General features: G+C 41.1%; 2 protein-coding genes and 3 non-coding genes across 9 annotated transcripts in view; 1 reads left to right on the plus strand and 4 right to left on the minus strand.

The window, feature by feature from the left end:
• Positions 1-8,919: 8,919 nt before the first annotated feature.
• On the minus strand, positions 8,920-12,873 carry RPS12 (ribosomal protein S12). Its single transcript, XM_075203236.1, has 6 exons — positions 12,818-12,873; positions 12,628-12,675; positions 11,347-11,463; positions 10,550-10,652; positions 9,876-9,977; positions 8,920-9,009 (listed from the first exon to the last, which is right to left on the minus strand). The coding sequence occupies exons 2-6, from the start codon at positions 12,639-12,641 to the stop codon at positions 8,947-8,949; spliced, it is 399 nt and encodes a 132-aa protein (XP_075059337.1). The 5' UTR covers positions 12,642-12,675; positions 12,818-12,873; the 3' UTR covers positions 8,920-8,946.
• Positions 10,050-10,135, minus strand: LOC142147683 (small nucleolar RNA SNORD100). The gene has a single exon (XR_012690794.1). It is a non-coding gene; the product is annotated as a small nucleolar RNA SNORD100 (small nucleolar RNA).
• Positions 10,727-10,800, minus strand: LOC142147656 (small nucleolar RNA SNORD101). Its single transcript, XR_012690768.1, has one exon. It is a non-coding gene; the product is annotated as a small nucleolar RNA SNORD101 (small nucleolar RNA).
• On the minus strand, positions 11,551-11,621 carry LOC142147657 (small nucleolar RNA SNORD101). Its single transcript, XR_012690769.1, has one exon. It is a non-coding gene; the product is annotated as a small nucleolar RNA SNORD101 (small nucleolar RNA).
• Positions 12,874-12,950: 77 nt separating the features above from the next.
• Positions 12,951-23,210, plus strand: part of SLC18B1 (solute carrier family 18 member B1) — a 100,133-nt gene continuing 89,873 nt past the window's right edge. For 2 of the 5 annotated variants that reach the window (XM_075203216.1, XM_075203217.1), the window contains exons 1-2: positions 12,951-13,054; positions 19,293-19,347. The gene's annotated coding sequence lies outside the window, so the exon portion shown is untranslated. The remainder of the gene's footprint in view (positions 13,055-19,292; positions 19,348-23,210) is intronic. The other 3 variants (XM_075203215.1, XM_075203219.1, XM_075203218.1) reach the window with 2 other exon arrangements.

A 23,210-nucleotide genomic window follows, 5' to 3' on the forward strand; every position in this document is an offset into this window, starting at 1 on the left:
GATAAACTGTCTGGAAGGTGAAGAGATGTGGTGAGGAGTCTGGTGGACTCTGGAGAGATGGACAAGGTAGACTAATAGAGCCATCCCATATCCCTCCTGCTGATGGGTTTTCCTCCAGGTAAAACAAATACACGTCATCCAATTACCACCATGCAGGATCCTCAAGTATACACAGGTGTACCAATGGAAAATGTCTGGGTAGAGGTGTATTGAAATGTGTCTAATATATTACTGTATCATACTCAAAGCTTTTGTTATTCAATGTGATAGTCCTAGAGTTATAATAGATGATAGGGGTATTCATGTTATTGATAATAGATGTATAATGTATGAGTAGTGGTAACAAATCACATACTTTCAGTTAGCCATAAACCAGTGTGAACATAAAGTAGTGGTAGAATGAATTGAATAGAATAAGAGTTGGAACTTGATTGAAGTGCCACTAGTCCTTTCCCGCTACCAAGAGATCACCCCTGGGCAGAATTCTAACCTGTCAGTTTTTGAAATGTTCTTGACCCCTCGTGAGATGAGATTGTAACTGGGAGGCTAGGTTAGACCTTGAGAGAAGGTAAATAGTGAGACAGCAACCGAGAACGTCCAAAACACTGTTTCCTGAAAGGTCACACTAACTGTCAGGATGTTGGATCAGGAGAGTAAGTTGTGGAGCAGTAATTTCTTAAGCTTAGGTTATTTGCCAGACAGGTACCAGGTGTAGGCTACCAGCCTCACGGCTTCAAGGGTAGCAGAGACACACTGGTGCCCATACCACCCACTGCAGAGGGGCCAACACTCAGAGAAGGGTCCAAGGGCACTCATGAGTCTGTACTGGAAGGCCTCGAATGCAGTTAGTAGCACCTGAGCCAAAGGCTAAGACTGTTGTCCAGCATGAAGTTGTAGTTTTTCCTCTTTTGTGTTCTCTCATTTCACTCTCTTCTCAGGACGGTTAATTCTTTTGATTATTAGCAGGTGACAGAGACTGGTTCGGGTAATGATAAGGAGGTATTGGGGAGGAAGAAGTTAGTAGCATAATCAGTCCGGCCAATTACTCTATTCAATTCAGGGGTAAAGGAAAATTTGGAAACCTTGGAGCTTGGAGAAAGTGCGAGGGGCTATTGTCTGAGTAGCATTACGTCCGTTAAGTACGGCGACCCCATAATTAAAAAAAGAGACACACCCAGCGATGCCAGTCCAGTAATATTCGGACTTGAGCAGGCATCCTTGAGAATAATTATCATTCTTGGGAGGGTAAGGTTTTAGACCAAACAAAGTGCTGGGCGTGCTCACGCGTGCCTCAGTGATTATATCAAGTAGGACTAGTTCTCTTTCCACTAAATATTCTTGAGGTACCCGAACTATGGGTGGGAGGTCACTAGGGGAAAAAGTAGGACACCTAGGTCCCTTAGTCTGAAGTCTCCCAATGCTTTACAAGCCGATCACTGTTAAATCTGAGTATTGGGAGACTGGGAAGAACGAACAGACAATAGCCCGCCCACAAGTGTTGATGAAAAGAACTGATGACATTATTAGATGTGTGTATATTAACGCAAGCTGAAGGAGATTGCATATGACATTATTGATAGACATAGGATGATGCTATTGATGAACATGAAGTGTTTAAATGTATTCTGAGCTTAAAGACATGCGTTGGACAGAAGAACCTGTTAAACTTGAAGAACTGTAGTAGAGAATTCTGTATAGCTGATACACGTTCTACTGTACCATGTACCTTTCCAAATAATGTATTAAGTGTTTTATTGCACCCTTGAAGGGCATACAAAATGTTATCTCCAAGCTCCAGAAGTGTACGGTTTATAGTAAAAGAAGAAGTCGTTTAGAGGATTAAGACTCTCTCTTATGATAACTTGTTTAGATCTACAAACAGCGTGGACATACACCAAGGGGGATTTGTATTACATAACAATGAAACGTGGTACTGAGATACTGCTTATAACATCTTTAAGGTGATAGTTTATTGTACTATCAAAGGGTGGACTGTCAAAGTCGTATAATTGGATGAACGAAAGTATATTGGTTTAATATTGGTTTGCCGTGCGTATTGCGAAGCGTACGCCACGTGTTACGTGACGTGGTGCGTTCGCACGGTAAAATACGCACGCGCACACTCGCATTACAACAGTTAGTTATTTATATAATTTCATATTGGTTCTGTTACACTGTAATTCAGGAGCAGATAGTATTCGGTTTATTATTAGTATATATATATATATATATATATATATATATATATATATATATATATATATAATGTTGATTATATGTACATTGTAGTGTTATTAAAGGTTTAGGTAATAGGAAAGGTGTCATGCCTGATATCATATTAAAGCCCTATTCATCAGCAGCTGTCCGGTGCGGTCGGCGAAGAGATCGCACATTGCATACTTTAGTTATTGATATTAGAGAGTAAAACCTTTGTATGATACTGGCTATGAAAAGGAGCAGACCCCCTGGAGAGAAGACCCCCCACCTTTGGATTCCTTAGATTGAATCAACCTATTACCTGTCTGGCCTGGACCTATAGAAACAATCTACGTCATCTCTTTTGTTCACAATGAAACACTGACTGTATATATATATTAGCTGCATCTCACTGGGGCCTCAGTCAACTCTGTCACAATATTCTATACAGAATATTGTCCATCGGGTCCCGTGGGTGCGCAAGCGAGCGCAAGCCATTGCATTGGTATGTACTTATCTTTTGGTATTGGCTGTGCTGTACTGTACTTTATCATGAGATAATAATGTATTGAATTGTTGACTATTTACATCTGTTAAAAATAAATCACTTTGTGCTTTTGACACACATTCAATTGATTGGGCAATGCTTATTTTAAAACGATAAAATTACTTTAATAATACTGAGGAAAAAGCAGAGGTATTAAATACTTTCTTTTCTTCAGTATTTACTAGAGAGGAACAAATGGTAGGAATAATACATAAAAATGAAAATGAAACCATACCATTAATACTTGGTTGACAGAAGAAGTCCAAAGGCGACTGAAGATTATTAAGATAAATAAAGCTCTAGGTCCAGATGGCATACACCCAAGGGTCCTTATGGAGTTAAACTCGGAAATAGCTAGGCCGCTATTCTTAATTTTCAGAGATTCAATCTCATCAGGCTCATTACCAAGGGATTGGCAAATAGCAGATGTGGTGCCGTTGTTTAATAAGGGGACAAGATCACAACCGGGGAATTATAGACCTGTAAGCCTGACATCAATAGTGGGGAAACTACTGGAAGGTATTTTAAGGGATAGTATTCAGGATTACTTGGTACACCATAAAATTATTAGTGGGAATCAACATGGATTTGTGAGGGATAGGTCATGTCAAACTAATCTAATTAGTTTCTACGAGGAAGTTAGTGGGAACTTAGACCAGTTCAGCACAGTAGATGTGGTCTACTTAGATTTTGCAAAGGCCTTTGATACAGTGCCACACAAGAGGTTGGTTTACAAAATAAGGGAACTGGGTCTAGGAATCAACATTTGTACTTGGATCAAAAACTGGTTAGATAATAGGGAACAGAGAGTTGTGATAAATGGAACATTTTCTAATTGGTCAAAAGTCTTAAGTGGAGTACCTCAAGGTTCCGTGCTGGGGCCACTCATTTTTAATATATTTATTAATGACCTTGGTGATGGTTTAGAGAGTAAAGTTCCTATTTTTGCAGATGACACTAAACTCTGTAAGGTAATAAAATCAGAGCAAGATGTAGCCTCTCTACAGAGGGACTTGAACCTCATATTCCATTTGGCCGCCCAATCCTCCAGTTTATTTAACACAGATAAATGTAAGGTTATGCATTCAGGGATCAAAAACAAGAACGCAATCTATAAATTAAATGGAATTAATTTAGGAGAATCTATAATGGAAAAGGATTTGGGAGTGCTCGTAGACAGTAGACTTAGCAATAGTGCTCAATGTCAAGCAGCAGCTGCAAGGGCAAACAAAGTATTGGCATGCATAAAAAGGGGCATAGATGCAAGGAAAGACAATGTAATTTTGCCACTGTATAAATCGTTGGTAAGACCTCATCTTGAATATGCAGTACCAATCTATAAAAAGGATAATTTGGAACTAGAAAAGGGTTCAGAGAAGGGCAACAAAATCGATAAAGGGTATGGAGTCATTAAGTTATGAGGAAAGGATAGCCAGTTTTAGGCATGTTTACTTTAGAAAAGAGGCGTCCAAGGGGAGATATGATTACTATGTACAAATACATTAAGGGTCAATACAGAGAACTTTCATAGGAACTTTTTACCCCAAGGACTATACACAGGACACGTGGTGACCCCCTAAGGTTAGAGAAGAGGAAATTTCACAACCGGCAAAGGAAGGGGTTCTTTACAGTAAGGCAGTCAAGATATGAAGTTCATTGCCAGGGAAGGTTGTGATGGCAGATTCAATAGATATGTTTAAGAAAGGGTTAGACAAATTTTTAGCGGAAAGGTGTAACCAGGGATACAACCGTTAATTAAAATGAAGGATAGTAGTGGATATAGGGTAAAAATAGGACTGCAATATTGAGTCTGGGGGGATTTTCACAATTGAAACAGATTGGCGGTTGCTTAATCTGGATCAATTTCAAATATAAGTGCAGGATCGCAGTAGATCCAAAATAGGTTGAACTTGATGGACTGGTGTCTTTTTTCAACCTCATCAACTATGTTACTATATATGTTATGTTAGTTAATACATATTGTATCCTAAAAACATCAAATAATGGTTCAAAATAATAAAGAATAATCCATAGGCTTCTATGCCAAACCTAACATCTATCTTAATACAGTTGCAAATAAAATATATAAAGGACTAATTCTATTGATAACATGAATATATTTAACAGCAGCATATATACACCAATCAGCCCCAAAATAAAAACCACTAACAAGTGAAGTGAATAACATTGATTATCTCATTGCTATGGCAACTGTCAAGGTGTGGCATATATTAGGCAAGTGAAATTGTGATGGCTAGATAAATGAGTCAGAGCACCTCCAAAAAGGCAGGTCTTGTGGGGTGTTCCTGGTATGCAATTGTTAGACCCTACCAAAAGTAGTCCAAGGAAGGACCACCGTTGACAGGGTCATTGGCGCCCAAGGCTCACTGATGCATGTAGGGAGTGAAGGATGGTCCATCAGATCCAATGCTAAAGAAAAGCTACTGTAACAAAAATTGCTGAAAAAGTTGTTGGAGGCTCCGATAGAAAAGTATCAGGACACCGTACACTGCAGCTTGCTGTGTATAGGGCCACGTACCCACACTAACCCATCCAATGCCTACAATGGGAATGTGAGTGCCAGAACTGTAGCAATGGAAGGTGTTGGCTTGGTCTGATGAATCACATTTTCTTTTACGTGTTTCATGTGGCTGGCCAGATGCTTGTGCTTTATTTAGCTGGGGGTAAGAGATGGCATGAGGAAAGAAAGGCCAGTTGGCAGAGGCAATGTGATGCTCTGGAAAATGTTCTGCTGGAAAACCTTGGGTCCTGGCATTCATGTTGATGTTACTTTGACACATACCACCTACCTAAACATTGTTGCAGGCTAAGTACACCCTTCAATAGCAACAGTATTGCCTGATGGCAGTGCTCTTTCAGCAGGATAATGAACCCTGCCACACTGCAAAAATTGTTCCGCAATGGTTTGAGGAACATGACAGTTCAAATTGTTCACATGGCCTCCATATTTCCCAGATCTCAACCCGATCAAGCATCTGAGATGTGCTGGAAAAAACAAACCCAAGCCATGGAGGCCTCACTTCGCTACTTAAAGGATTTGCTGCCAATGGCTTGGTGCCAGATACCACAGCACATCTTTAGTAGTTATGGAGCTTTTCTGGCAGCACAAGCGTGACCTACACAAATTATGCAGATTGTTTTAATATTGTGGCTGCTCATTGTATATTGAACTGCATTTCAGCATTAATTTATTCACATATACACTTAAGTAAAGCAATCAGCTACAGGGAAAATTAGTGCAATTCAGATCTCACCTCTATACTCTAGGGAGAGGGTATGGTTATTTAATAAAGCAGAACTACATCTACATTTTATTTTCATTCATTCACAGTTCTGGAGAATGCACAGCCTTGTCTCCTTTACGATGAGGTTCAAACTGCAGCGTCAGTTTCTAACACCAACTGGTCAGCCATATAGCTCTATCAAATAATCTGTGCTAGAAACTGACAGCAGTTTAAACAGTTCCTTTACACACAAAACTGCTGCATGTGGATGTACAAACTGAGCAACGAGGGCATGAGGGAGATGAGATTAGAGGTGGGGGGATTGTGGCTTTCATAAATAGACTTGCGCCATAAAAGTGTATGGCTAACATTAAACTAAAGCGCTTAAGGGGTGGTAACCTTGTTTTAACCTCTTGCTAAGTCACATTCTGGCAGTCTGAATCCTAATGGAACAGTGGTTAATTTTATCAGTGCAAACGCAAATATTCACAGCAATAACACAGAATAATACTTTATAAAAGTTTAAGTATCCAAGAACAAAAGGTGAACATTTTCATTTGAAAAGTTCTTCCTTCAAATGGTACGCTACATTTGTACCTGGGTATACTGCATCCATCTTGTAAGAACACAGGACAAAAGCTATGGCTGAAAAGAATGTTTGGGGATGTGGTCAATTTGAAGTGACCATTTGTGTGGAGAAAAAAAAAAAAAAAAGTTACACAAGTGTAATATGGGAGTGGGCTATTGAGGGAAGAGGTGATCTCTTCTAACATTTATATTTTATTGAATTATTGGAAAGTTTTCCCTTTAGTTAGACCCAGTAATATAGCACCTTTCTCTGCATACTAAAGTTGCTAAATGTTTTGCAAGATGGGTCAAATAGTGCCTCGCTGGATGCTGCTTTTATATTCAGGTAACTGATTTTAGTTTTAGAGGCGGGGGCAATGCAGCCTTGGCCTCACCAACAGTCATTAGCACACAAGATAGGTTAGCGACATCAATATACACCAGCATTTACCCATGACTGAATTCAGACACACATTTGAACAAAGTATGCAAATGTGAGTTAATCACTTCCATCATAAAAGCTGAACAGACTTATGGACAACCAAAATCCAACTTTGGTTGAGCAGTCACTGAAAAAAAGCTAATTAAATGCACCAGTCACTCTAAATCAGAACCAAGGACTAAATTTTATTTTGAGAAACTATATTCTATTTCACAATAGATTTTCAAGATCACTGTAAAGAATTATTTGCAATATGTAAATGTTACATTTGACTCCAAGGTCATATTAGCTTGTGGACTGCAGTACTAGGTCAGTATTCTTTGCAAACAGAAAATCACTGGAAAAAAAAAAATCCAACATGAGCACCTCTATTTTTACTGACAATAGTGCATTTATATTGGTGTGCAGCCAATACTGAAGGCAGTAACTTTACCCCTTCTGTGCTATATTAGCTCTATCAAGTAACAGCAAAATAGTATTTAATGCAATTAAAACACTACCGAGTCTCCTCATCTATTTATAGCACCACTAATTCTGCAGTGCTGTACAAAGAACTCACATCAGTCCCTACAACAACTGGAGCTTAGTCTAAATTCACAAATGCATAGAGAATAAGGTCAATTAGCAGCCAATTAACCCATTGATGTTTGAGTGTAGGAGGAAATGCACACAGAACATACAAACTCCATGGTCAGGAAATGAACTCATGACCCCAATGCTATGAGGCAGAAGTGCTTACCACTAAGCTACCATAATGTCTTATATTTTAATGTACTCATTCAGCAAATGTAATTAACCACTTGCTCACATTGAATCTGCAAAGTTCAAATTTTAAAATAAGAGCTGTGAAGTTATTTTTCAAGCAAAGGGTTGACAACCTTTTGGTAAAATCAAATTACTTACCTGTCCATTGTTTGTATTTGTCTGTATTTCCATTATAAAGATACTATAAAAAAGTGACTAATTAAGCACCTGTTCTTTACACACCACTTTATTTTAAGATCACAACCAAGCTTATACTAGTCTATGGTATTGAACACTTTCCAAAGCTATACCACTTATGTCTTATCTAATGCCAACAGCCTCTTTCCTTTGTTAGTGAAATCCATAAACACATAAGAACCACTGCTTTACGGTGTAATAAATTTGAAAAGTGTAAAGCAAGAAAGCTCTTCACATTTTTCATTGCTACCTCACACCTTTACTTTTCAGGGTTTTTTTAAAACAAATTTCCCTACCTTTCAACCACGTACAATCTTCCCAGATGCCCAATACCAGTCTGTAAATCTTCACACCTGCACACACCATACTAGGCCAGTTCTGTGCCTTCCACACCACCAAGTATAAAATTATGGGCAAATCGTGTAAACTCCACAAGACATGCATTTATTTCAAGCCTTGACAGCTACAAAACATTTAAGCATATAGTAAAGTGCATACTATTTATCTGGGTAGAGACCAAGGGTTCAGCATACTAAAAAACATAATTACTCTTGGTTGTGTCACGTTCAGCAGCCCAATGAGAATTGTACGCGGTCTAAATAAAAAAAAAAAACTAGATTGACACATGCTGTGGTATTTCATGACAAACCACTAGGAAGACTAAAGAAGCTAAATAAAAGATTTTATTGAAGTATTCTAGTATGACACTGCATTACCACTTAATCATTAATTATACTAAAGTGCCCTTACCTTCTTACCACTGTTTCCGACTAAACTGCTGCAGAGAATGCAGACACTACACAAATTAATGCATTACCCCAGCTTAGACCTAAATGACACAGGGAATGCCAACCAAGGTTTGGGCATACTAGTCTGCAAACTATTTTTGTTTAATTATTTTGGTGAAGAATGATAAGTGAAAGATTAAAGTGCCCAACCCCCCCCCCCCCTCCAAAAAAAAAAAAAAAACGACAAGATACTCAAGTTCAATATTTTAATTTAGATGTTTATTTCTTGCACTTGAAATATTCTTCGATAACATCTTTGGCCTGAGACTCCTTGCCATAGTCCTAAAAAAATAAAAATGGATCATAAAGCACAAATACAAGCACTAAGACAAAGTGAAAACTGCATAGAAAGCTTTTGGCAATAAGATATGTAGCCATTTTCAGGGACCTTAAATGCCACATGAAGGCCTTAAGGCTCGTACGATGGCCTTATTCTTGCCACAATGTCTGAGCAGGGTATGCAAAACATGTTCAGTCAAGCAGCAGCTCAATAGTGGCACAAACAGTTTCCCAGTGTAGGAGTTTCACTTTCCAAGTTATGATGCGACAAACTACTACACAATTTCAATAATGCTATTGCTCTCCACAAAGGTATGCCACACCCATCTATCCTTGATAATATTGTAGCACAGTTGAACAAGATACAAATTATTTGCCCTTCCTCTACAGAGACATTACCAAAGAAGGTGGGTGAAAAACATTTGGCAGTTTACCACCAGTGATAATGACACTTTATATCAGGGTTGGCTAACATGTGACACTACAGGTGTTGTGAAACTACAAGTCCCAGCATGCATTGCCAATACATATAGGTTATTGCTGGAAGGGTATGCTGGGACTTGTAGTTTCACAACACCTGGAGTGTCACAGGTTAGCCAACACTGCTTTATATGAACTTGTTGAAGTCCACTTCAACTATTTAGTTTTGAGGGTGTTAAAACCAGAATGTCATCTTTAGTCCAAGGTGTGCCACCATTTCAAAAGGTGCCAAGCAGGTATTTAGTCATCTGCCCATTCAGCAGGCAGCATGGCATGAGAGTTTAGACATTTTAACTATTCACCCAAAACTTTTAGTGGGTAGAGCACTTTAGCCAAGTTAAATTACAGCTTTAAGAGCATTTGAGCATATACCTTCACGAGTTCCTTACCTTGACAACTACACAACTGCAGCCAACCACCTTGCGGGGCTTGCCTTCTCTGTCAATCTTACAGAGACCAACCCACTCGCCAAGCTTCTTGCTGTCATCAACCTGTATTAACACAAAAAAACCTCCTATTATTTTATGAACAGTCAACCAAGATTAAAATGTCAAACAACGAGAGCTGTGACTCAGAAAAATTTTGGGTAACATGTTGGCTTTTTTCCTCATAATGTTCAGTAGAGGGAGCCAAATCATCACTGTACAGCTCAGTATCAAAGATATATATTCATTCAATTGTTAAACTGTTCTTTTAAGAGAAAAAGAAAAATACAGTAATGCAATATGACAAAAGCAAGGTTAATATAAAAGTAATAAGTGGTAACACTGGGGCAGATTCAATTTGGCATGAGGAGACAATGCATCGCCAGAACAGTTTTTAACAGACATTCGCACTCATTTTTCTACATGTCCCTTAGAGGTGCACAGAAAAATGAAGTTTAACGCAACAGTTGTCAATAGAGGCATCTGAACATAGAGGAAATGTTCAGCAGTACCGAACAGAACCTGCCCAAAACTTCAGTCTCATTCAGAATTCTTTATTCCAAATTCTCAAATCCAGCAAAAAAAAAAAAAATCAAAAATCAAAAAAATAAAGTGCCATCTTAGTGCAAGCAACTCACCTTTATCAGATTGATCTGATGCTCAGCACAAAGTGCTTCCACCAATTTCACATACATTGGTTCATCACAGTTGGAAGCCAGGACACACAGATGGGCTTGACGCCTGTAAACATTTTATGAATTAATGGGGAGGACAAGTCATTTCTTACATTGTTTGTCAATTAAGTTTTAGATCAGGCTTGTCAGTTATATTTTCTCACTCATGCAGAGTGAAGGGGTATCCGACTTAAGATAGGAGTCATCATTCAAGCACTGCAACATACTAGATGTAGGGGAGTTCTTCGTGACAGCATATGTCATTTTAGCAAATTTAATCTTGATGCACATGCTCATATGCTACCCTATCAAAGCAGCAGACAATAACTAATATGTACCACATGTGAGCACATTTCAAGATGCAAGGGGATTATCTACAGAACACATGAATTTAAATACAGATTTGATATACTTTGATTATGTACCAACAGGCTGTTAAGAGTCCCCATGGCACATTGCTGTGCACTGCATTCTCCAAGAACTGAACACAATTTGCTTACATCAAATATCAGACAAAGCAAAGACAGCAAGTTGCTCAGTCTGTCCAGCATGCAAAGCAGTACTGAAAGAATGGTCATCAGTACACAACACAATAGTTTGATGTGCAGTGAATAAAAGGTACAGAAGTAGCTCTACAGCACAACCAAAAGGAGAACAGATCTATCCATCAGACATGCAAGACAGACATTTGAATGTTCGAAATGAAGACCAAAAGTCAAATAAATTGGCATAACCTGCTAAGGGACATTAGACTGACTTACTTGTCAAGAGCCTTGGCAGCCTCACGGATTCCACGGGCTAGGCCATCATGTATAAGTGCGGTCTTGAGCACTTCTTGAAGAGCTGTGTTTATATCCATTACACCTCCAGCAGAAATGCTACAATCCAGAGACAAACAAGGCATTTTAATTAAGAAATTATGAAGCTGGGTTATTTATCTAAAACAAAAAGAAACATTGCTACAGGCTTGTCAGACTCTGGTTATCACTCAGAATGAGTGAAGGGGTATCCGACTTAATTGTAACATCATTCAAACACAGTAGCAAGGTTTATAAATACCTATCAATTACCCCCTTCTCTATGGCAACCACAGACGAAGCCATTCGTAAGTTACTTTCCATTTTGTGAATAATGTCCCAAAATATTGCAAACAGCATGTCATTTAGCAGTTTATTTAAGACACAGTGAAAACAAAAAAAATGGCAGCTATTTGAACGCTTTCTTATTTAATATTTTTTTCTCAGATTTCTGCCACCAACCTAATTACAAGACTTTTATACGGACAGTAGCTTCAATTTATTGAGCTGCAAAATGCAAAAGTATCACCATCTGGACCCCTCACTGTAAATGTGCTATGCACATAGAAACTTCACCTTTTGCAGGCAGTGTTAGGCTGCAAGGTGAAGACATTTGCTTAATGAGAAGGGTCAACTCCAGGACTCCCAAAGTAGCCTGGCAGAGTAAACTGCAGCAGTACTTTATGTTCCTCCATAACTTGCAGCAATACATAGAGTTGCCATACTGGGGACCCCAAATGGATTTAAAGATTCTTTAGGGACAAGACTATTAAAAAGTTTACAAGGTAATAAAACCCATGCATCACAGTACCAATTATATGTTCTTGTAGCCAGCATCCTAAACAAGGAAAATTGGTATTTTAACATGGGTTTAGAGTTGGGGGGGAAGGGAAGCGAAGGGTAATAACCTAGGAAATCACAAATGGTATCAGAATGCTACTACCACCATGTAATGTGCATATGTGGATCATAAAGTTGTTAAAATTAAATGCTACCAATCCAATTAGATTCACACATCATATACAAGGTTTCTTAGAGGAGAATTACATTTTATAACAATGACCTATGTCACTATATCGATTACGGACGGAGCAGACTATCTGTATCCACTACCCACTGTGTGTGAGCATTTGTTCGTTTATTGCCAGTCTAATCTTCGTAAGTACTACAAAAATACAAGTGTAATAATTCTCCCCGGAACAGACACGTGGACGAAGACCGCATAGTAATAATGCCACTACTCACCCTTCCTCGGCCATCCTTGATGTCTAATGGATGTTCGGTGTCAGTCCACTGTAATACAGACATAAACGAGAAGCGTTAACTTTCCCCATCGCACCGCCACTGTTCCCAGATTCATGGGGGGCGGGATGTCAGAGATATCCAACAGACAGTAACTTTCACTGTGCTGCCCAACAACATAACCATGACTTACCCAACCTGCTTCACTGCATTAAGGAAAGAGAAAGACGCCGTGCTTACGTCAGTTATTTATACCCCCGCAGACGGGGCACCTCCTCCTTACGTGAGGGTAGAGGTAAGCCATACGTGCTTGCAGAGTTGCCGGGCATTCTTTTCCGCCATGTTTGTTGAGGGCTTTGGAAAGAGTGTACATATTTACTGGGTATTTCGGTAATTACGCGAGCCTTATTGTCTCGATACAAACACCCAAGTAAGTAAATTACAAAAGACCAGATAACTTAATATTTATCGAAATTGTACTATTCTCATATTTAAATGTGTCATTGTTGATATGTTAATGAAATCAAAATTTAGTTGCTGTTTTAGAAGCGGTATGCACAAACTAGTTGCAGTGCTATATAAATTTGTACAATTACAATTATCACTACCGAAGTCCAATAGCAACAATGTTTCTGAAATGTTTAACTTTCATCAACACTTCTTATATATTGTCAAAGATGGAGACTTGCAGCATTGTTTTTTTTTAGTTTTTACATTGCCATATGAATTATAAATTATTTAAAATGGGCACCATCAAAATTAATGTGTCACCTTTATGTAAACAAACACACGATTTCTGCTATCACTGATAATTTAAACTAGTGTGTCATCTCAAAAAAAAAGAAAATGAAATGGGTGTTTTTAATTACTGTACTTTTCAAGTATGTCAGTCACAGTTGTGATGTATCTTTTAATACATTTGACAAACTTGGGTGTGTACTATATTTTCCCTGTTTAACACTTTGAAGGCTGTGATTACCTTCACTTTGGGCCAGCCCTCCACTCATTGTTCATAGCTGTTTTCAATTAGCTTTCAGCTAGATCCTAACAGCGTTATATATAACCTGAAGCAGATTCAACAGAAAGAGGTATGTACTCTATAGAAATGAATTGTTAATATAGATAATTTGAATGAGATCACACTGTTGTGGTATCACAATTTAATCAAAATTAACCTCATATTAATGTGTATTAATAGTACAGAGTCTAATACATAAATGTTTGTTATTGTTATTAGTATGTCTACAGTGTGCTTCTGCACTATGTAAAGTTGGTCACAGCATTGATGCAACTTTTCATACATTTCGCAAATTTTGGGTGTGTAGTCTAAACCTCCTTTTTTATTTAGGTACTTATGACACAACAAATACAGTTTCCATTCTCCGATCCCAATTGTCCCCTCATATACCTCCATATAGCGTCTAGTGAGTATCTGTTGTGTCATATTAAGCTATTACATTCATTGCTTAAGGTACTCAATCATCTTCTCCTCTGCTGCCCCTCAACATGCTACTTTAGAAGCAGAGTGTGAAAAATATGGGGGTGTAAGAGTGTTGTGTGACAGGGGGGGGGGGTGGCCCCCCCCGCTGACAGAGAGGTAAGAAGCGCTTCACACAGCGGGAAGCAGTCGGCAAGAGACTCTCCCCGCTGATGCAGAACGGGCGCTGCCATTAGGCAGAGAGCGCCTTTACTGCTGAGGTTCCCCGGAAGCCAGCTGGAGTATACCAAGTTCCTAAACAACACAGAAGGAGAGCCAGTGGAAGGGGAATGTGTTTGAGGAACACCGCTCCCCCCCCCCTGCTGAGTGAGCACGTGGAAGATCCCTTTTTTGGCGCCAAGCTTCAAAAGGAGGACAGTTGTAGCAGTCATTTGAAGAGAAGTGCACTGTTGACACATATCTTCCATGCTAAGTATCACTTTGTTTCTTCTGTATATGCATGTGTATTATAAGACTATGAGGTGTTGAGAGAACTGTGTTTAAGGAAAACTATAAAGTTCTCCAAACCTGTCTTATTTAATCAGAAATACTATGATATGTTAAATAATCTAGTCTGTATTTTCTGATAAAGGTTGTGGAAGTGTTTGGGCGTGCCAAACATATTGTCTGTTCCAAATGTAATGCTAAATGGGCCCAGGTGTTCTGTGCTAATTGCAGTGATTACTGAAAAACCTGCTGCAGCCTTTCAGCTTGACTAAAAAAATTATACCTTATACTCTCTTTATAGAGGAAAAGGAACAGAAATACTATCTTTTGACTGGTTCATAGATAAATATGTACCTATATTTTGCGGTGTGGTAGCAAAATGTGAGAAAGATAAAGCAACAGGATTTCACCTAAGTAGATTGGGGAAATCACTGTTAGCAGAGACACAGAAGGAGATTCCAGTGGTAGGGGAATGTGTTGAGAAACACCTCTTCCCCCCCTCCCCCGCTGAGTGAGCACGTGGAAGATCCCTTTTTGGCACCAAGCTTCAAAAGGAGGACAGTTGCAGCAGTCATTTGAAGAGAAGTGCACTGTTGACACATATCTTCCCAGCTGAGTATTACTTTTATTTTCTTCTGTGTGTATGTGTAGAGATGTATATTATAAGACAATGATGTGTTGAGAGAACTATAAAGTTCTCCAAGCCTGTCTTATTTAAATCAGAAATACTATGATATGTTAATATAACCTAATCTGTATTTTCTGATAAATTGGAGAAGTGTTTGTGAATTTTGAAACGTGATTTAGTTTTTCTTATCTTGTGATGGCAGATAAAAGCAAAATACGTACCAAACATAATGTCTGTTCAAAATGTAATGTTAAACTAACAAGTGAATGGCTGGATATGGGGGGGGGGGGGCTCTGTGCAGCCTGCACTGTGGCTCCTGTGAAACAGCCTATAGACACCTCCACCATAATGGTAGATACTCTTGAGTGGGCGGCTGCCTTAACACAGGGAGTTAATACCCTTGTAAATCTGTTCTGTAAACCAGTTGAGATCCCAGCTACATCTGTGGTTTCTCAGGGTATAACAGTAGGAATGACAGATGAGTCATTTTCCCCAGGGGTTGGTGTATTTCCCTCCCCAGCCCTCCCGGGGGTTTCCCAGATGGGAGAGGTGGGTTGGTCAGCGGTGGCTAAAAGCCTGGACCGGCTTACCCATCTACTGGAGAACCCCAGACACAAGCGTAGTGTTAAAAGACGTAGACAAACAGCTAAAGCGCTGTGGTCAGTGTCAGACTCAGAGTTCCTCAGAGGAGGAGGGGGAATTGTTGGCCGATTCAGATGTGTCCATTATAGAGTCAGAAGGAAACTCTAGGCACCAGGGTATGGACGATCTGGTAAGAGCAGTTCGTCAGACCCTGGGGTTTGCTGAAGTAGAGGAGACAAAGTCTTTGGACCGCTCCCTCTTTAAGAAGGCTTCTTAGCAGGTGGTCAGGTTCCCTCCCTCAGTTGAGTTGAGGGATATTGTAGAGGCCTCTTGGAAATATCCAGATAAAAGGTTCTCTATGCCAAGGAAGTTTGGCGTATTGTATCCACTTCAGGAGGAGGATATGACCCGTTGGGAACAGGTGGCAAAGGTAATTACACCTGTGGCGAGATTGGTTTGTCAGACTACACTACCTGTACCCGGGTCAGCGACCTTACAGGACGCGACTGACAAGAAATTAGAATCCCTGCTGAAGTCGATCTTCTCGGCCGCCGGTATTAGCCTCAGGCCAGCATTGTCCTCTACCTGGGTAGCTAGGGCAATGGAAGTCTGGGCAGGGCAGTTAGAGTCTGCCTTGCAGGATTCAGATTTACTGCCTCTGGCCATGCAGCTAAGGGAGGCAGCAGGCTATGTATATGAAGCGGCCCATAATTCGGCCTCCATAGCTTCGTCTATTTCAGCTACAGCTGTAGTAGCTAGAAGGGCATTATGGTTAAGGGCTTGGAATGCGGATTCAGAGTCTAAACGATCATTAGAATCCATCCCGTATACGGGTGGGATGTTATTTGGTCCAGAATTAGACTCTTGGATTTTACAGGCTTCAGGGGGCAAGAAGACGTCCTTGCCTGTAAATACTCCAAGACCTAGGGCTAGGCCTAGGTTTAGTTCTTTCAGACAGCCTCCTTATGGGGACGAGTCTGGCAGAGGCCAGACTACCGATCCAGGGGCCGTGGAATCCAGGAGACAGTCCCATAGGGGAAGGTCATCCTTTGCCCCTGTGGCGCGGAGAGCTTCTTCCACCAAGCTGCCGGATAGACCAGCGGCATGACTACCACCCACCTCTGGTTCCAGAGGGTGGGGTGGGAGGACGGCTGCTTGGGTTTGCCCGGCAGCAGACAGGGTCCTCGGTAGACGAGTAGGTCCAGAATATCATGATAGAATTCATGGGACCAGCTCACCTCAGGTTTTGGAAAAAATTACCTCGCTGGCTTCTGTCAAATCAGAAAGCGCTCAGGGCTGTCGATTTTGCTTCGTTCAGACGAAGCTATACAGGCTTAGAATTTCCAGTAAGGGAAAAGGTTTTAGTCACACCCATTCAGGGTGCTAAGGCTAGACGAGTTGTTCAGTCTATGACCGAACATCTAGAGTCTGAAAGGGTCACAGAGAATCCCTTGTCTAAGAATGAGTTTCTTGAGACTAGTGAGGGACTTGGTACGCAGTAGAAGGTTGTCTCCGCAGGACAAGTTGAGGTCCTAGATGGAGTGGACAGGCAGGCTCCTGTCAGACAAGAGGCTGTCAGTAGCCAGGTCTTTGAAGCTGCTGGGAAAGATGGTGACATCTTTCGCGACCTTACCCTGGGCAGGGTCCCATCCCAGAGGAGCATTCCCGTGCTCGAGGTACCAGTAGAGGAGGTAGGTCCTCCGCTGGTGGTTGCTGGACAAGAACCAAACAGAAGAACAAAGACAAATAAATATTTGGATGTAGTGAGGGCATTACGTATATATGTTAAGAGATCTACAAAGATATGTAAGACAGTCTCTATTTGTGTTGTTTGACTTTTCCAAATGGGGATGGCCAGCATCTAAGCAAACTATTGCCAGATGGCTTACCCTGACTATCAGGGAGGCTTATGTCCGTATTAATCTCCCTGTGCCGAAACGTATTGTTGCCCATTCTACCCGGTCGGTTGGGGCGTCTTGGGCGGCTCGTAATGGAGCCACGGCGGACCAGCTGTGCAGAGCAGCCACATGGTCCTCGGTCCATACCTTTACGAAATTCTACCAATTTAATATATTTGCATCTGGGGACGCCTCCTTTGGCCGTAGTGTTCTGCGTGCAAAGAGATCAGAGCGGTCCCACCCTTCAGAGGGATTGCTTTTGTAAGTCCCCATGGTTAAGGAGTGTCCCCCAGATGGATGAAAGAGAAAACAGGATTTATACTTACGATAAATCTTTTTCTCTGAGTCCATCTGGTGGACAATTCGATCCCCCCGTCTTTTCGTTGTTTTGTCTCCACTCCCCCCTCTGTTGAGGGGTGTGTCTTGGTTGATTGGCCTATCTTCCTAATTGGCTTTTGTAATCAAACTGAGGTATGTGGGAATTGGCGGGGGTGATATGCTGTCAACTGAAAAAAGTTAACTCTTTGGGTGCCAGACTCCTCCCCCCGACTCAACCCCATGGTTAAGGAGTGTCCCCCAGATGGACTCAGAGAAAAAGATTTTTGAAAGTATAAATCCCGTTTTTATACCCTAAAATCTGTGTTCAATTGTTTTGTTTGAACCATGAGATGTAAAATGAGAAAAAAAAGTGTTCTCCCTGTGTTTGCGTGGGTTTCCTCCGGATGCTCCGGTTTCCTCCCACACTCCAAAAACATACTGGTAGGTTAATTGGCTGCTATCTAAATTAACTCTAGTCTCTCTCTCTCTCTCTGTCTGTGTGTGTGTGTGTATGTTAGGGAATTTAGACTGTAAGCTCCAATGGGGCTGTGACTGATGTGAATGAGATCTCTCTACAGTGCTGCGGAATTAGTGACAATATAGAAATAACATGATGATGATGAAACTGACGGTTTCAGATTGTAATGAATGTTTGTATAATAAATGCTTTCATGGGTGTAAAAAAAAAACCTAAATCTTGTTATACGCCTTTAAAGTTGCACTTTTTTTAATGAAAAATTAGCATTTAACGCTTTTCTAAAATTGCATTTGTAGCTCACCTGATTGAGCTAGAGAGTTGGGCAAGGTGTCATTTTAAACCTCTTTATGGTCTTTTATCTGATATACAACACAGCAGTATGTTTCAATAAAAATTAAAAATGTAACATTTTCAAAATCAAAATTTAGATTTTCTCAAAAAGCCATATTTTTACATTTTTGAAAAAACATCTCAAAAATTGTTTATACTGTTGTTAATAAATCCCCAAAGTATTATTATGGGATCTGGGGTTTGTTAGAGGAGCTTTTGGTTTTGAGTGATTCATAAAAATTGTATTTATTTAGGTACTACACATCTGAGAAAATCATCAAAAAAATATTTTTTCCAGTTCACTTCATTAGAGGAGTGCACGTTCCTCTTCAGGTGTGTTTGGGGACGAGATTTTACAGCACCTGCTCCCACTTCTGCACAGACGTGTAAACTGAAGTGGAAAGGTAGTCTACATGGAAAGACACTTCAATTGTTTTGAATAGGCTCGCCTTTCCACTGAATTACTGGAATAATTATAATTAATTTATTATTATTATTTTTTATTTATAGGGTGCCACTAGGTGTCCGTAGCGCCGTACAGGGACAAACGAAATTACAATACGAGGTGAGACAGCACAGTACAGTAAACAATAAGCACAGTAACTCAGTGAGCTCAAAGCACAGCTAGGGGTCGGGAGAGGGGAAGATCCTCCTGAGACAGAGTCCAAGAGGGAGGTCATGGGTAACAGGGAGACCCCCAGAGGGAGGGGAGGGAGCGAGAGGGGACAAGGGGAAGAGGGTCCTTGTGGAGGAGGGCGAGGTAGCTGGAGAGCAGAGTTAAATGTGGTGAAGACAGGAGGAGAGAAGACCCTGCTCAAAGGAGCGTACAATCTAAGGGGTGGGGTAGACAGACAGAGCTACACGGGGGAGAGGGAGAGAAGGAGGAATGGAGGATAAGGGAAGAGGGAAGAGGCAGAAGAAAAGGTAGGAAATTAAGTGGGAGACTGGAAGCTTTAAGAAAAAGGTGGGTTTTTAAAGCCCGTTTGAAACTGGACAGATTAGGGGAGGTTCTGAGGGAGGGAGCTTGTTCCAGTGGAGGGGGGCAGCGCGGGCGAAGTCTTGGATACGCGCATGGGAGGAGGTGATCAGGGGGGAAGAGAGGCGACTGTCATTGGCAGAACAGAGAGGGCGGGATGGAGCATGAATAGAGAGGAGGGTGAAAATGTAGGGTGCAGTGGCGTTGGCGAGGGCCTTGTATGTAAGAGTGAGGAGCTTGAACAGGATTCTGTAGGGGAATGGGAGCCAGTGAAGGGATAGAGGGGGGAGACGGAAGAGGAGCGGCGAGAAAGGAAGATAAGCCTAGCGGCTGCATTAAGTACAGATCGAAGGGGAGCGAGATGAGAGGAGGAGGTTGCAGTACTCCCTTTTTTTTAATGAGACAACATGAACTTGCTCAAACTGATATCAGCAGTGGGTGTTTCTCTTTCATTTCCTTCATTTTCTGCCCAGAACAGGACTAAGGAAATCTTGTACATTTGTTGCCAAGTCAGATGAAGAAGAAGAGTCCAGGACCCCCTGCAGGTATCCCCTAGAATTTTTAATGGGAGAAGCTTCCCCTGGCTTCCATCAGACAGAATAGTTCTTCCTTGGCCTTTTTTTTTTTTTTTTTTTTTGTTGAGTAGGTATTGGGGAGCACAAGCTGGTATTTAGTAGCCACTACTAACACTGCATCCGCCGTCTTGTCCGTTGACAGACAATCTGGCGGGCTCAGTGCATGGAGGTCTCATGTGTTAGGTCAGCTTATCATGTGACCCCAGCTCGCACAGATGGCTCTCAATAAAAAAAGTGTTTATTCCTCTACCACAAAATCATCTTTGGAATGTTGCTACCACCCACTAGGTGTTGCTAGATGACAATTCCTTATTCCCTAGAACAAATCAGATTCCTGCAAACTTCTGTTTTTTCTGTGATAGTCCACCAGGGAACCCAGCTTCAAGCTCAGCCTCAAGCCCTATACTCCCCCTCCCTTACACCTTTATCCTCTTTCCCCCTAAGTTCCCACACAATAATACCAAAGACATTGTATTATATACTAGATACAGGTATCATAAATATTGTTACCATTTACTATGCATAATTGTTTCTATGTGCTTTGGCAACTATTGTACACAACTTCTGAAAACACAAATAAAGTGCCATAGATAGAGGCAGTGTGCAGCCCATTATTTTACAACACAGCCGCACTTTCAGACAAAAGTGTTTTTTCTTCTTTTCTCCTAGCTGTTGCTAGGTGGCAAGTCCTGCCAAAGATCAAATAATACTGCTAACTGATTATCAACATTTCATCAGTTTCATCGGTCAAAGTCACTTAGATCACATGTCGTTGTGTTGCAATGGAGTCATGGGGGTAAATTTATGAGGCTGTGGGTTTAAAAAAGTGGAGATGTTGCCTATAGCAACCAATCATTTTCTGTTGACCATGTCCGCATGGTTTTATGCACTGAGTTGCTGCCACATGATTAGCTGATTATATATTTGCATTAACGAGAAGGTGTACCTAAGGTGATAACCCGTGATTTTAGTCAAAATTTTCTGAAATGTATCAAGCTGCGATTTTGACCCTGATCTTCAAAATCGCTGGTCATCTCTGGCGATCTGCTGCGATGTAAAACACTCCCGCGTTAGCTAACTCTCCTGTGTTGTAGCAGCGAGTTCTATAAGTACATCACTGTTACACTGTCCTGTCATACAGCTTCCAGAGCTCCGGCAGCTGTCAAAAGTGTAAAGAATAGATAAAAGTTAAAGAATAAAAAAAAGCGTGGGGTCCCCCCTCTATTCAATCTTCACCCTAGTGCTGCCTGCCCACTGCTGGTTCTGTGAAAATTGGGTAAAAAATTTGCGTGAGGCCCCCCGATTTTCATGGAACCAGCACTAGGCAAAGCAGCCGGGTTGGAGGCACTATAGCAGGGGGGATACGCGGCCGGGGTCCCCCTGCCATAATGACTAACCAACCCCAGGCTGTTCAGCGCTGGGCTGGATTCCCTAGGGAGTGGGGTCTACCGATAAAAACAAGCGGGCCCCCCCCCTAGGGACACCCAGCCCAGTGCTGATAGCACTAGGGCTCTTCCTACACCTGGACGGTGGTTGCAGGGTAATAACGGCAATTAAATTGTTAAAAAAACAGACGCCATTTTGTTTGGTGGAACTACAAGTCCCAGCCAGGTTGCCCTAAATAGTGTGGGCATGCTGCTACTGTTATAACTACAAGCACCAGCATACCCACGGCAGCCAGGGCATGTTGGCACTTGGAGAACCACAAGTGCCAACATGCCCTGACACCCATGGCTGGCTGGGACCTGTAGTTCCACAATTCAGAATGTTTAAAAAATCACCACACCCTCATTACAACCACTAGCATTTATTAAAAATAATAAACCCACAATAATGACAGTAAACACCCTCATTTACACCACAGATGTTTATTAAAAATAATAAATTCCTCAAAATACTCACCAATGAAGTTTTCATCTGTTGTCAAGCAGCTTTTAATCCCAAAATGGCTGTAAACAAAGTCCAAAATAAATTTGTATCCAAAGTCCTGCTTGCCCCTGTCCCAAAGAAATTTGTATTTCCAAAAGTCCATGCTTGAAATCTGTTCAGTTCTTCTGCCCGGGTGGGGGCCGTTGTTGCTTGAAGGCTTCAGTTCTTTGGCCAGGGGGGCCCCATATTTGTATGATCCACGATTCTTTTTTTTGTTGTACTTTTTAGAATTTTTTTTTGTTCCTATATTATTATCCTCAATAACTCTAATTTCCAGTCGGTTTTGACCACCTCACAGCTCACAATATTATTTTCAACCACTTTCGGACAAATACTGCAGCGACTTGGCTGGATGCTATGCGACAGAGCAACAACATAAACAGATGGCCGTTCATACCACATCTAGGAAACATTGCCACAGAGCAGTTGCAGAAAAGAAAAGTGGTGCAAAATTGCAAGATCCTTCGGTATCCCCCCCCCCCCCCACCCTTAGGTAAGATATTGAAAAGGACATGTACAGTTTAACAAAGCAAGCATTCCAGCGACAAGGAATGCTACTTTTGTGGCTGAAGTGCTTGGTTTGTTTGGGCCCCCACAAAACAGGCTAACAATGGCCTTAAGGCACCTAAGCTAACAATGCTGTTAATGTCAACAGCCTCAACCTCACCCTAATCAGTGTGCACATCATCCTCACACATTATTAATTCATCCAAGATGGAATCCACCATTACAGAAGTCTCTGTACTTTAATGTACTTGGCGGGAAAGGCCTTCCTCATGGAAACTAGTTCATTTTGATGAAGATCATCTTTTCCACATTTTGAGGACGTAGCTTCCTACGCCGATCAGTGACCAGGTTCCTGGTTGTGCTGAAAACTTTTTCAGAGTATACACTGGAGGGTGGGCAGCTTAGGTACTGCAAAGCGAGTTGGTGCATGGGTCTCCAAAT

This window comes from Mixophyes fleayi, chromosome 3 (genome assembly GCF_038048845.1).
Source record: "Mixophyes fleayi isolate aMixFle1 chromosome 3, aMixFle1.hap1, whole genome shotgun sequence".
Lineage (NCBI taxonomy): Eukaryota > Metazoa > Chordata > Amphibia > Anura > Limnodynastidae > Mixophyes > Mixophyes fleayi.

Bases quoted from the DNA above. Each gene is read 5' to 3' on its own strand.
- RPS12 (XM_075203236.1), bottom strand. The intron at 10,653-11,346 runs GTAAGTCAGTCT...AAATGTTTACAG, and splicing joins GCTGCCAAGGCTCTTGACAA to GCGTCAAGCCCATCTGTGTG. The intron at 9,978-10,549 runs GTGAGTTGCTTG...GTGTTAATACAG, and splicing joins ATCAGATCAATCTGATAAAG to GTTGATGACAGCAAGAAGCT.